Here is a 13,638-nt window from a genome sequence, read left to right on the forward strand (position 1 = left end):
AATAATAATTATGCTTACTTAAAATAAATTTGAACCTTTGTTTAATTTGTTCTATTCTGTCTATTCTTGAAGACCTGACTTGTATACAGCTAAAATACGTGAACTTGGCATTAGAGAATTAACTAGAATCTGACCGGTAGATGGCGATAGAAAAACTGATGTTTTTTTGTTTTCGGTAAAACGCATTGCCATAGTATCTTGTTTATTGGCTTGTGTAAAGCTGTCATACAATGGAAACAGAAAAATTAACTCTAGTTCAGGGTTTCAGATGTAAGTTGCATAAAGTATTTGTTTTACCTGTACTAATTTTTTTCTTCTGACTCATTCTACTCATATCCTTTAAAAGGCATAGATACAAGGTTCAACGAGAAGTGCAAGGCAGGACACATGCTATTCTTTAAAGAACATGCTGTTCGAAATTCACATCCTTCAAAACCTATTGGAAAAACACTTTTTGTTCTCAATGTTCCTCCATATTACACAGAGGTAAAATTATTTCAATGGAAATTGTTAACACACTTTTAAAATGCTTTTAAAATGTTTATATTAGGAATCAGTCAAACAATTGTTCAGTGAAGCAGGGTTTGTGAGCTCTGTTAGTTTTGAAGAAAAACCATCTGGAACAAAAGAAATGACAAACAGCAATTCATTTTTTTCCCCAATGCACATTAAAGTATACTTCTAAGTGGATTCATTAAGTATTAATATATTTACTCCCATAGTTATAGGGTTTCAAAGTTGGATATGTGGTGTACAAAAATGCATCTTCGTTAAAAAAAGCAATGAAGATGAAATGGCAAACAAATGTTTTTAGCATCAATGACAACCCAATTAAAACAGGACTTGAAAGTAACTTAAATCCTATTATTTCAATATTATCCCATACTTTAGATGTTTTTATCTAACACCATAAATATTTTACAGAATGGATTTTAGAATATGAATCGTCTTTCATTGATCCAAAAGAGCTTCAGGCAGAAATCAACAATTACATGAAAGAATTTGATGAAAGGAAAAAAAGGGAAGAGGAAGAAGAAAAACTTAAAGAGGGACAACCTGATAACGATGGATGGATAACAGTCACAAAACAGCAAGTTAAAAATTTTTTTTTTTTAATTCAAAATACTCATATCCCTTTATAATTGCAGTAGTAAACATGCAGCAAGAACAGAGACAATGGAGAAGAAAGTTATGGAAAAGGAAAAGCAGAAACAGAAAGATAAAAAGCTAATTAATTTTTACTCTTTCCAAATGAGAGAAACAAAAATGGAGCGTAAGTTGTGATAAACCTACTTAGTAGAAAATAGTTTATGTAAAATTTATTCCGTTTGGTTTTTATGTTTAAAAATAGATTTAACACAGCTGAGGAGAAAATTCGAAGATGACAAGAAAAGAATCGCAACAATGAGAGCTGCTAGGAAGTTCAAACCTTACTAGCATTTGGAAATTGAAATGCACTTTGTTGGGTTTTTTTTTTTTTCAATACACTTACATATTGTAAGTAACATTAATTTTTAAAAAAGCGATTTTTCCCATCTTCAACAATTTCAATATTTTTTTGCGATTTGATTTGGCAACGTACGAATGGGTATATTTCAAAGATGGCCTCCCTTGACGGTGGCGGTATTATCAAACCAATCGACCACACGGCTGTGGTACTGTACATGTTAGTTTTTACACGTTATTTAAATTTTTAATGTAATTTCTTTTTCTTGGCTAAAGCATCGAATTTGTTCTGGGCAAGTTGTATTAACTTTAGCTGTTGCTGTTAAAGAACTAGTGGAGAATAGCCTTGACAGTGGAGCATCTACTGTTGAAGTCCGCCTGAAAGGTAAAAAAAAAAAAGTCCTTTTAGCTGCGCGGTTGAATAAAGACAATGTCTTCTTTCGTTAGAATATGGCAGCGATTCGATCGAAGTCAGTGATGATGGATCCGGCATTTCTCCTTCCAATTTTGAAAACCTCTGTCTCAAGCATTACACTTCAAAGATTGAAGAATTTGAGGATCTGCTTAGCGTTCAAACATTTGGTTTTAGGGGAGAAGCTCTAAGTTCACTTTGCGCTTTGAGCACACTAAGTGTAACAACTTGCGAAAAGAGTAAAAACATTGGGTGGAAGCTTGAGTAAGTGTTTACTATTTTGGTCTGAGTAATCTTAATAATAATTTATCAACAAACTTATCATAAAGGTATGATTCTCATGGAAAACTAGTCAAGCAAGTTCAGTATTCTAGACAGGTGTGACTTTATTAGACATTTCATTCCTTGTTTTATTATTAATTAGTTTTATTTTAAAATCAGCCTGGAACAACCGTGAGCCTTGTCAATCTGTTCTCCACTTTACCTGTTCGACACAAGGAATTCATGAAGAACCTAAGAAGAGAGTTTGGCAAAATGACAAACTTGCTTACAGCTTACTGTTTAATATCTAAAAACACAAGGTATGAAAATGTAACAAAAAATTAATAACAATATAACATCATAATTCCTATTGATATTCCAGAATAACTTGCACAAATTCCACCGGTGGGAGAACTAACACAATCCTATCTACTAGAGGTGGAGCAAACCTTAAAGACAATTTTATATTAGTCTTTGGGCTTAAAAGTGTATTAATTTACACATTTAATGTTTGTTGTTTTAAAACTAAAACTTTTTGAAATTTTTTAGTGGCAAAACATGCTAGAAATAAAGGCTGTTCGGCCTTCGGAAGAAATTGTTGCGGAGTTCAACCTCGATGCAAAAGTTTTACAAAACGAGCTGCATGACTGGCCTTTCCAGTTTGAAGGTTTCGTGTCTAGTTGTGCTCACGGTCAGGGAAGGAGTTGCGCTGATCGCCAGTATTATTTCATGAATGGCCGGCCTTGCGATCCCAGCAAGATCCAAAAACTGGTGAATGAGGTCTACCACTTGTACAATCGCAATCAGTATCCATCGATTGTGCTTAACATCATAACTAAGTCCAGTGAGCTTGACATAAATGTAACACCAGACAAAAGGCAACTGATGGTTGTTAATGAAAAGATCCTGTTGGCAATGGTTAAAGTACGATTTCTTTATTTATATTATTTTTATTTATTTATTTACTTTTGTAAAATTTTCCTTATGTTCGTTTATGTTTCTTAGGCGTCGTTGTACGAGCTCTATTGTGAAGTCCCATGTACTTTTACCTTGCAAAATAGTTCTTTATCTAACAAATCTTTTTCGCCCTCCGTGGAATCGGGCTCCCCTTCGCATCGTTTGAGATCATCCCTGGCTGCGTTTGCTGCTAGCGGCTGGAAACCTTCCCCTTCTTCTTCTTCTCCTGGTGAAAAACGAAAATGCTCGTCTCCGACACTAAAGCGTAATTCCTAGCATTCTTGCACGATATGATTTTCATCGCTTTTCGTTGATTAAAATTTTCACCGAATTCATTCAGAAAAACGATTGGATGAGTTCACCGCCCATTCCATTTCTCCTTTGTTAAAGAAGACAAAGGTTGATGTTGCTATTCCCGAGAGCAAAACGACATCATACACTGCCGTGGAGGGAACCCTGACATTCACGAATGTTAAACTACTTACGAAGGGTAACACTAGTGAGATAATGGAACCAGATGAAGTGAATGATGAGTCCATACTGGAGTCAGAAAAAAACGAAGACATACAAATCATTGAGACAACATCAGCTGAGGTTAAAGTAATCGAGACATTGGAAGAGCTTGAATGTGTTCTGGAAGATGTGCTTACTTCTTCAGCTGATCCAAAAGTGTTCTCAAGACCTAAGATAACTATTCCTTTCGACCTGAAATTGTTAGCTGAGAAAAAGCATCCCTTGCCTGATTTACCGAATAAGACAACCGATAAAAGGTTCTTGGCACGCATTGGTCCTGACGATGCAGCTTTTGCTGAAGCTGAACTTAGCAGACAAATCAGCCAATCTGACTTCGAAAAGGTATTAAATATGACGATTTGGAGAATCATGTAATAGAACACCATTATTTCGCAGATGGAAGTAATTGGGCAATTTAATTTGGGCTTTATAATTGCCAAATTGAATTCCGATCTTTTCATCGTTGATCAGCATGCTGCAGATGAAAAATACAACTTTGAGACACTCCAGCGGGCCACACGCCTTCAACCACAGAAACTTGTTTGGTGGGTTCATCAACATTCACATCAATAGTTCCGTCATGATTTTTTTCTTCTCTTTTTTCCTCCTTTTTTCCCCTTTTGGTTTCAAGTCCCAAACCACTAAATTTAACGGCGGCTAACGAGTCGCTATTGCAAGACAATCTCGACATATTTCAACGCAACGGTTTCGAGTTCATTATCAACCGAGATGGTATGAGGCATTATTTCTGTAACGAAACCAATAATAATTTTCTATTTTCTTCAATTTGATCACTGTGATAGAGGATTCCACGAAACGAGTTTTGCTATGTTCCGTGCCCATGAGTGGCAACTGGTTGCTAGGCCCCAGTGATATCGACGAACTCCTTTTCATGCTGCAGGATTCTCCAGTGAATCAGGAAGAGGATCGGAGCAAAGTAAGTCACGCTTCAATGGCTCGATACCGACCCTCACGTGTAAGAGCTATGTTTGCATCTCGGGCTTGTCGGAAAGCGGTTATGGTAGGAGATTCACTCACATCAAACCAAATGAATAAGCTACTTCATCAGTTAAGCGAATTGCAACAACCATGGGTAGTTTTCATTAATCATGGAAAGGAAACACTATGATTCCTAATATTTTTTTTTATTAGAATTGCCCGCACGGTCGACCAACAATGAGACATTTAATTAACACAGATGCGGTTTTGTAATTCATCGGGTGAAAATCAAGGTAACTTCATTATTAATTTCCACTCCTCATACGCTAATAGTTTTGAATATATTGAAACCAGTTAAAGCGGTACTGATTATCATGCCAGGAATCTGCGGATGCCAGTGCAATTCTTTAATTTCTTTTTGTCCTTGGTGAATGAACAATAGTTGTGGCGGTAAATCCTGTAGCAAGAAAAACGTCAACTACATATAAGTGCGTGCACATATCTAGTACTTACTGCAAGTTCGGGATCTACATTCGATCCGTCTACTCCTTCGTCTTTTTCCAAAGCCAAATCCCATAATGCTATTTGATCATCAGCTCCAGCTGATGCGAATACGGTCGAGTCCGTCGGGTGCCTATTTTATGAATAGGAAAATAAAGTGCTCATTCTTGAACTTGTCATCCTTTCCCGCTACTTACCATTCTACCGAAGTGATAGGCGCCGTGTGATGCTTGAACGTTGCAACAGGAGTTCCAGCCTAGAGAAAAAATGACAGAACAACCAATGAAGATGTAAAAGCGCAAATGATATAAGTACCTGAAATTGGCGCAAATCCCATACATGCAATTTCCCATCATCGCCGCCGGATAAGATGAACGGCTCTCGCTTGTTCCAGTTGATAACATTGATATCATTATCGTGGGCATTCGCGGCAGTGAGCATGCATGCTTTATTCGGCTGTACTCGTGTGTCCCAAATACGGATGCTGCAAGAAAAGAACTTATTGTAGGTCTAGCATTATATTTGAAATTAATTCAGTTTGCATTGCAATACCTTCGATCAACGGAACAAGAAGCGAGAACATTGGGTTCATTTGGGGACCACTGCAAGTCTTCAACTGAAGCATTGTGGCCAACAAGAGGCCGCTGATCAACTACCCAAAGGCCACCTTCACTGGGCTTCCAAATATGAATGTTCTTTTTGCAGTCTCCGGTCGCAAGAACTCCCGGCATTGGCACAGACCAGTCCATTGCAAAACCTTCCGTAGTGTGACCTACAATACTTCGAAAGTTAGCAAAGTTATACCAACTAAACTAACTTGGTTAGTTATACCTTTAAAAGTGAATAGTGGTCTGGGACTTTCTTTGTTTTCAACATATGTCCTCAACAGCACTGGGTCATTTACAGCTTTCAGTGGGTGAGTAAGATCCCATAGGTGAACCTTACCTGTCTCTGACCAGGAAGCTGCAAGAGGCTTGTCACCAACTACACACATCTGAAATTTTGGTCTTCATGGTAAGTTGCAGAAGGTAATATATTTTGCTAATTACCCTGACTCTGTTCACAGATCCCTGGTGGTGGATAATAGCACATTCAAGATCTGGTTTCATCATGGTCTCATCATCTTCCTCATCACTATCTTCACTATCTGATTCAGGTTGTGTTTTTTGCATGTTTGACATTTTCATGACAATAAGGCGATTAGTGAATTCAGTTGATGCCTGTGTTCCAGATAACAAATAGGCTGTGTGTGGGAAATCAGTGCGCTCAGCTCCCAAACCATCAGGAATTATGTCGAAACTGAGACAAGGGGCGCCTAAACCAAATTGTTGTTACATGTGGATAAAGAACCATAGCATAAGACAAAATACCTGTATTGGCTTGGTGGAACATAAGGTAGGCATTTTCATCACAGACAAGCTCTTCTCCTTCTTCCAATGGTTTTCCAGGTAAGTAAGTTTGCTGTGGTCCTTGTGACACATCTTCTTCCACTGTGTCACCATCATCTTGGCTGTCGTCATCATATTGGCTGGCGTTGTCATCATCTTCAGCGTCACTGTCACTTCCGTCGTCAAGGTTTTCATTACATTCGTTGTCATCATCTTCTGCTTTCATTTCTTCGTCATTAAAACGAACGCTGTCATCCATCGCTTCCTCTTTATCACTCATTTCTATAAGGATACCACTACTACGAAAAAGTACAGGGATAGAATTCACCTAAAAACAAGATTACAATACCTTCTTAGCCGACGGAAAATATGAAAAACTTCGCAACTAATCCTGTTGTGCTTTGATGGACGAATTCAGGGCTTAGTCTTTTCTATACCCACGTGTATAAATTTCGTTAAATTCGAGTCTGCACGAAGTTTACTATAGAGCCATCTAGCGTTCGTGGAACAAGTTGTTTAGAATGCGATAAATATCTCGAATTGGTCTCCGCGAGATTGTTGTTGCATGTTTTTTGTCTTGATGCTATCTGATAACCTTTCGCTTACCTGGCGTTCATCATCTGCATTCTGCAGTGTCTTTATTTTAACTCAAAATTATTTAATTTTTATTTTTGTGCCAAAATCGCCAGTACGCTCCGGTATTTGACAAATTTTGGACCGCCAGAGCGCGTTCTAGTGTGTCTCAAATGAACTGTTCGCGGAACACAGACCATCGTCTTGAAGAAAGAAATTGAACGAGTGAGTGAACCTCCGTTTGTTCTTCAAAGTTTCATTAATAATGAAATCATTTTTTAGCTACTATAACACAATTTTGTACAAATAAAATTGCTTAGTAACTTTCGCTAGTAATGATTCAACTTCTGTTCTAAGCCTACAAAGAAGAACTCAATCATCAATCAGTGAGGGTGTTTTTTTTACCCTTCATTTCCTTCATGGAGGTAAAATAAGGTGGTTTAGTTGTTTACTCTGGTAAAGAACAGTATCAGAATTTATTGTGTTTTCCGAATTGTTGTTAATTTGCATGTCTCCTGAGACAACTGGAAAATGGGAACTAATTATGGGGATCTTACTGTTTTTGTGGATTATCGTTAAGCTAGTACATATTCTAGATGACTGCTGTGATGGATTATGTTTTTTTTGTTTTTTGTTTGTTTTTTGTTTGTTTTTTGTTTTTAAATATTTATGTTCATACGATACAGCAGAGGTGGCCAAATTGATTGCTGACAAATTCCTCCTAGACCATTCAACCTATTCTTGGTGTTGAATTGGGAGACTATCAGTTCCTTTTACATCCATCACTATCTCTAGGTTTGTTGTGTTTAAATCATAAGTAATACTATAATTGCAAACTTCAATGTAAACTACAAACTTCATCCTAGGACAATATTTCATTATATGTTTCAAAAAACAGTGCTCTGTTGAGCAAACCAGTTCAGCAAAAAAAAATCCAATCCTGTGTCTTTTACAAATGAGAAGTTCTATGATGAAAGCCTTTTCTTTGTTTTCGAGTAGTTATTCTAAGATTGGTCTTCGTTCTATCAATTTCAAGGGAAAATTGCTGCGTGAATGCAGGTATTGCTACCGCCTTAAATAATACAAATGGCACTCCACTGGTTAATGTTTTCTCTCCTCGCGCAGGAAAAGTAGGTTATGAAAATCAGTAGCTGCGGAAAGCTTTTCTTGTTTGGGCGATAGTTCGAAATGCGTGAATCCCCGCATGTTGATCCAATAACTTCCCGTGAATTTGTTTCATCTTCCAGTTCAGTGGACTTCATTTGGAGCTGCTATATTAAGTTCATGGTAGTCCACCTCTCCTAGTTGAAGCTTTTTTGTTATCTATGTAGTTATTTATTATCCTGTTTTCCTTTCCGTTGTTATTTGTTTGGTATTAGAAGAGCAATCATAGGACGGCAAGATGCCAGGAATCATAAACCCAAAACCGTATTATACCAAATTGAATTGCCCGTTCCTTATAGTAGAATGTTTTCCTTCCGCCTGCATTGGTAATTGTACCTTAAAAGAAAATATGTAGAAAATGGACAATACAAAATTAAACAAGAATTTGTAATGAAACTTCGTCTCGCTGACTGTACACTGTGTGCATTGTATTTCTGAAATTCTTTGTTACTTCCGGCACACTTCCGGAAGTTTACATAAAAGGAAGTAAGGCAGTCTATAAAAACAATCAAATCAATCATTCAGTGAGATTGTATCTAAATATTCTAGAATGCCTCTTATATCCGGTTATAACAAACCCTTATTGAGTCGATTAAAACCCAAAAAAATAAAACGCTAACGTCGTCTGCCATGTCTGCCATTAGCTACGTCAACATGCCAAAAATTTCGCTCTGTTGAGTTTTTAAGTTTTCCCATTATTTCTGCATCTTTAACAAAACGTAAGTAACAATGAGTATAATACTAATCTAGACGTTACTATTTTGCTTTGTTTTTACCATTAAGAAGGTGGAAGCCTGTTATGTTAACAAGCTATGATGAGTTGAAATGTTAAACGAAGATAGCATGCAAGTCAATACTCAGATAGTGCTTTGAAAAATGCAATCTTCTGATATAGCTAGGGTTACATGACTCAAAGTTCTTCTTCAGAGCATAGCAGAAATATTATTGGTAAATTTTATGCTGAAGTGTTTTTTTTTTTTGTTATGAGTCTGCCACAAAGAATCGTTTTTAGACTCAAATGAATTTACTAAACTATCTGAAGCTTGTGCCCACTCATTGAGCTATTACTATTTAAGATATCTGTCTTTTTTCATCTTTATCTTGAGGACTAAATGGCTTATCTATCTTTTTCAGCTTTGTATTCAATATCATAACTTCGGTTTGCATTTGACCTTACCTTGTTTGAACTCATTGAATCTTTATTCAACAAGCGAAGTTTTATGGCACAGCTTTTTGTAACAAGCTGTTGTGAATGGAGGTTAATGATAAGGAGTGTTTGATTGCCGTTCAACAGAATTTTTTTTTTTTTTTTTTTTTTTTTGTAATGCACTGCTGTTTTACAGAGCAGCATCCTGTGTATCTGACCCGTTCCTTTTCAGTGTTATGGTCCCAATAATTTCAGGAAATCACCCAAACTTATTTTCGTTTTCAAACTAATGCCCTATTTTTAACCTAATAGACCATAATGATACTTTGAACACTTTTTTTATCAAATATTATGTTTTTCTTTATTTTGATTTCTTGACATCTGTTACACAGGGCCGATAAGTAAGATTTTCCTGATCGGCTCTACGTAATTTTTGCCTTCGTCTCTACGCTATTTTTGCCTCTGCTATCGCCTCTACGCTATTTTTGCCTCTGCTATCGCCTCTACGCTATCTTTGCCTTCGCCATCGCCATCCGCCTTCACCATCGCCGTCTTCGACTTCGCCATCGCTGTCTTCGACTTCGCCATCGCCGTCTTCGACTTCGCCATCGCCGTCTTCGACTTCGCCATCGCCGTCTTCGACTTCGCCATCGCCGTCTTCGACTTCGCCATCGCCGTCTTCGACTTCGCCATCGCCGTCTTCGACTTCGCCATCGCCGTCTTCGACTTCGCCATCGCCGTCTTCGACTTCGCCATCGCCGTCTTCGACTTCGCCATCGCCGTCTTCGACTTCGCCATCGCCGTCTTCGACTTCGCCATCGCCGTCTTCGCCATCACCGTCTTCGCCATCACCGTCTTCGCCATCCCCGTCTTCGCCATCGCCGTCTCCGCCATCGCCGTCTCCGCCATCGCCGTCTCCGCCATCCCCTTCACCATTCACGAGAAGTCGGCTACAAAAGGGCGAGGCTCAGCAAACATCCCACGTCGAAGGAGGGAGTTCATCGTGTATCGTCTCCGTGGTATTCTTTTATTTTGTAGTGTATAATGTGTCTAGTATATAAGTTAACCCGTTGGCTGCCACGCCGTTTGGTCCCATTTTTTTTGTAGATGTAGGGACTTGGGCGCTGTTCTCCTCATGGCCATGGGGAGAACAGTCGCCATTGCGCCTAATGGCTTTATGCCATTAGGCGCTAGGCAATGCACCATTAGGGACTTCTCTTTGTCGGCACGGTGAGAGATATCCTGGGGTGTGCATTCCCAGAATGGACTCTTTCACCGTGCCAGCCCGGGCTTGTCTTCGGACAAGCCCCACCTTGGTCGGGGATCCTTCCGACTCGACCTGTAGCGAATGTAGTTTAAGCAACCTACGGGTTGCATGGCGTGGCAGCCAACCGGTTAATTTAGTTAAGTGTATGTGTTTGTATTTATGTGTGTATTTTTATTTATGTATGTATTTGTATTTATATATGTATGTAAAATAGTGGTGGAATTGAAGGGTGGAGGTGGGACAATAAAAATAATTTCAAATTTATATATTTTTCTTGTGTATTTCATTTTTATAAAGTTAGTTTTAATAGTAAACACTTACCACATACCAATATAACTGAATCTCAAGATGTTGACAATGTTTAGTGAACATCCCTTTTTACAGTTGAATGAAGACATTTCTTTTTTGTCTACAAAAAACCCCAAAAGATCTTCATAATGTGACAGACTTGACTATCCAGTAGCGAACACGTACAAGGTTCTTCTGGAACTTCTCTTTGTTTCTTGCGTGTGGGAGAATAATTGAACAACACAACAATGGTACTGGATGTCTTTTATTACAGTAACACGGAATAATAATGATATTTCTTTCTTTTCCAAAGTGATTCTGCGACCACTACAGCATCCTGGTAAATCACTAGGACCTAAAAGAACAGTAACAAAGCTAAAATGACTAAATTAAATAATACCATCACTTAGCACTACCTGATATACTCTGGATTTAAGACATCCAGGCTGTGACATCGATTGCAAAGGACTGTCTTCTTCGTGTAGCACCATTGGTCCCAAAAGGGTGTATTCGACTAACCGAGATCAAAAACGTGGTGGCTAAGCCAATCAATGCTGCTCCTTTGAATAATTTAAAAAGTTTTACAGAATGCTTTTTGACACCGATAGTTGCCATAATACCTTTACGAACTTACTTCACCTTTAAGCACAGATTCAGTTCACGACATCTAGGTTTAAACACGATGAAATCAACGGTAAAATTTTTAGAAGGAAGACGTTCATTTCATCCTTCCATCCTCAGCCCGACGCCACGCGAAATAGAACAGCTGATAGAATAGCGTGAAAGAACAGCTGACGTGGTGGCAATGACAATGGATCGGAATTAGTCACTTCTCCACTAGATGTCTTGAAAATATGCAACATAATTTCCAACGGACGGTGCTGCAAGTTCACCAGCCTCTAGCGGCTGAAATCGAAACTATTTTTTGACATTTGATTCTCATTGTTTACTTTGTTGTTACGTTGAAAGCGTGTATTTGAGTTTACTTCGCCGGAATAGCTTGTTGTTTTTACCTCCACCCCTATTATTGATGTGCAAATTTTACGCTGCTTCGTTACCAACACAAAATGTAATCTGTTTGGCATAGAACAAGGTAACATTAACGTACTTTTGGAAAACCAGGTCTCATGGTGTATCATTCTGGATAAAGCCATTGTTACAAGCGTGGTAGCATTCATTTCTCAATGCAACAAAATATTCACAATCTGTAACAGAAGATTTTTTTTATTGGAATAACCTTCAAGAAATTCTAACAAGATGTGCTATTTGCCATCAATATTCGGCAAGAATTGGATCTTCTGTTTACTTTTTTCTGGTCATAACCGTATCATACCATAACCATTATGCCATAACCATCATACCATAACCATTATGGCCTTAATTCTGATGGCTATCAAATTAAGGAGGTGATTTTGAAACATTTGCTTTGATTATTATGTGTGTGGTAGTGCTTGGAAGTGGTATACAGGTCGTACCTGAAAAATGAACTTTACGAACTTTGAAACGCCATGTAATGTTAATTTACTTTAGTTTATGATTGAAACTATGCAGATGTTGTGTACCTTGTAAAGGAGAACATAGTTCATTTTTTAAATTTTCGAAATTTTAACTTTCGGTATAACTTCCGGTTTGAAATTGCTTAATAACTCACTATCTGTTGGTCTGAATGAAAAAAGAACCACATTTTCGTAATGCTCGTGAAATTTGGGGTCGAATCCATGTGTCAGTAGAAAATACCCGAAAATCGTCAAAAATCGCAAATTTCCCTGAACTATAGTTCAGGAAAAATCGCGATTTTGGCCAAATTGGACTTTTCGCCAAAAACAGGTCAAAATAGGTCAGACACACCCAAATTTCACGAGGATCACGAAAATCAAATTCGTTTTGTTGTGGGCCCAGTATTTCTGGAGATATAGTCTACTTCCGGTCACTTCCGGTAATTTTTTTTCAACTTCGCAAAAACTAAAAAATGAACATTAATATGCCAAACATTTTAAGCATTTTGATCATATATGAAATGGTGTAGTGGCTTCTTTCGTGCTTGTTTTGTTATTTTACTGTTGTTGATTGATATACTTATGACACTACTTCGTCGAGACTACTAGCATTATGTATCACGCTAATGGGAAGGTATACCTGGTAAATATAGATCATAGCATGAAGATATACCACATACTATTATTATAGCCTTATCATGCACGGCCATCTGATGTACAGTCAGGTTTAAAACTAAGCCCGACTTTTTCTTATTTTAGTTTACGCTGTACCGTATTAGCACGCTACGGGAACTTATGTAGTACTAATAGCTCTGAGGTAGAGCGTCTGTCTACGATAATCTAAAGTCAAGAGTTCGAGTCACGTATGGATGCTCTGTGGCAGAGGAATGAGTTATGGTTCCCACTGTAGACAATATTTCTTTGTCCAAAAAATGAATTACTCTATTGTATTTATGGGTGACATTCCGAGACGGAAATATTAAATTGAGTTGGGACGCACAACAATATTATTACAAGTGCAAATAGGTTTCCTTCAAAAGACATGGAAAAATAGTTACCTATTTGACAAGACTCATGGCTCTATGGTTGAGCATCGGCGTCGCACGCCAGTATTCAAGGGTTCAATTCCCCAAAGAGTCAAAGTGAAATTAAATACATATACGTATCTTAAAAAAGTCAAATTAGATATAAAATGTATGTATACAATTCAACATCATTAGTGCACTAAAACTTGTAGAATCTCGATGAAGTGAGATTCAAGTGCATCGTTCCATAAATAATGAAGT

The 13,638-nt window shown here is 37.8% G+C and overlaps 3 protein-coding genes and 2 long non-coding RNA genes across 7 annotated transcripts; 3 read left to right on the top strand and 2 right to left on the bottom strand.

The window, feature by feature from the left end:
- Positions 1 to 162: 162 nt before the first annotated feature.
- On the top strand, positions 163 to 1,505 carry LOC130688630 (ribosomal RNA-processing protein 7 homolog A-like). Its single transcript, XM_057511631.2, has 7 exons — positions 163 to 270; positions 347 to 486; positions 551 to 673; positions 729 to 849; positions 925 to 1,090; positions 1,149 to 1,273; positions 1,352 to 1,505. Exons 1-7 carry the CDS (start codon positions 231 to 233, stop codon positions 1,435 to 1,437), a joined length of 801 nt encoding a protein of 266 aa, XP_057367614.1. The 5' UTR covers positions 163 to 230; the 3' UTR covers positions 1,438 to 1,505.
- Positions 1,506 to 1,551: 46 nt separating this feature from the next.
- LOC130688614 (mismatch repair endonuclease PMS2-like) lies at positions 1,552 to 5,206 on the top strand. The gene is made up of 14 exons (XM_057511608.2): positions 1,552 to 1,655; positions 1,723 to 1,831; positions 1,894 to 2,122; positions 2,188 to 2,236; positions 2,300 to 2,439; positions 2,502 to 2,607; positions 2,669 to 3,043; positions 3,125 to 3,341; positions 3,417 to 3,931; positions 3,986 to 4,134; positions 4,221 to 4,321; positions 4,393 to 4,682; positions 4,742 to 4,821; positions 4,883 to 5,206. Exons 1-13 carry the CDS (start codon positions 1,602 to 1,604, stop codon positions 4,799 to 4,801), a joined length of 2,394 nt encoding a protein of 797 aa, XP_057367591.1. The 5' UTR covers positions 1,552 to 1,601; the 3' UTR covers positions 4,802 to 4,821; positions 4,883 to 5,206.
- Positions 4,719 to 6,838, bottom strand: LOC130688620 (glutamate-rich WD repeat-containing protein 1-like). Its single transcript, XM_057511616.2, has 9 exons — positions 6,767 to 6,838; positions 6,400 to 6,699; positions 6,079 to 6,344; positions 5,861 to 6,023; positions 5,582 to 5,801; positions 5,345 to 5,513; positions 5,227 to 5,285; positions 5,042 to 5,162; positions 4,719 to 4,985 (listed from the first exon to the last, which is right to left on the bottom strand). Exons 2-9 carry the CDS (start codon positions 6,695 to 6,697, stop codon positions 4,848 to 4,850), a joined length of 1,434 nt encoding a protein of 477 aa, XP_057367599.1. The 5' UTR covers positions 6,698 to 6,699; positions 6,767 to 6,838; the 3' UTR covers positions 4,719 to 4,847.
- A 351-nt stretch (positions 6,839 to 7,189) lies between these two features.
- LOC130688639 (uncharacterized) lies at positions 7,190 to 8,530 on the top strand. 3 transcript variants are annotated; one of them, XR_009000465.1, is made up of 5 exons: positions 7,190 to 7,415; positions 7,677 to 7,785; positions 7,857 to 8,049; positions 8,116 to 8,277; positions 8,370 to 8,530. It is a non-coding gene; the product is annotated as an uncharacterized LOC130688639 (long non-coding RNA). The 3 variants fall into 3 exon arrangements; XR_009000463.1 differs by having other exon boundaries at positions 8,116 to 8,530; XR_009000464.1 differs by having other exon boundaries at positions 7,680 to 7,785; positions 8,116 to 8,530.
- Positions 8,531 to 11,108: 2,578 nt separating this feature from the next.
- Positions 11,109 to 11,613, bottom strand: LOC130688640 (uncharacterized). The gene is made up of 3 exons (XR_009000468.1): positions 11,477 to 11,613; positions 11,273 to 11,416; positions 11,109 to 11,211 (listed from the first exon to the last, which is right to left on the bottom strand). It is a non-coding gene; the product is annotated as an uncharacterized LOC130688640 (long non-coding RNA).
- Between the last annotated feature and the right edge of the window lie 2,025 nt (positions 11,614 to 13,638).

The sequence above is a fragment of the Daphnia carinata genome, chromosome 9 (assembly GCF_022539665.2).
Source record: "Daphnia carinata strain CSIRO-1 chromosome 9, CSIRO_AGI_Dcar_HiC_V3, whole genome shotgun sequence".
Taxonomy (NCBI): Eukaryota; Metazoa; Arthropoda; class Branchiopoda; order Diplostraca; family Daphniidae; genus Daphnia; species Daphnia carinata.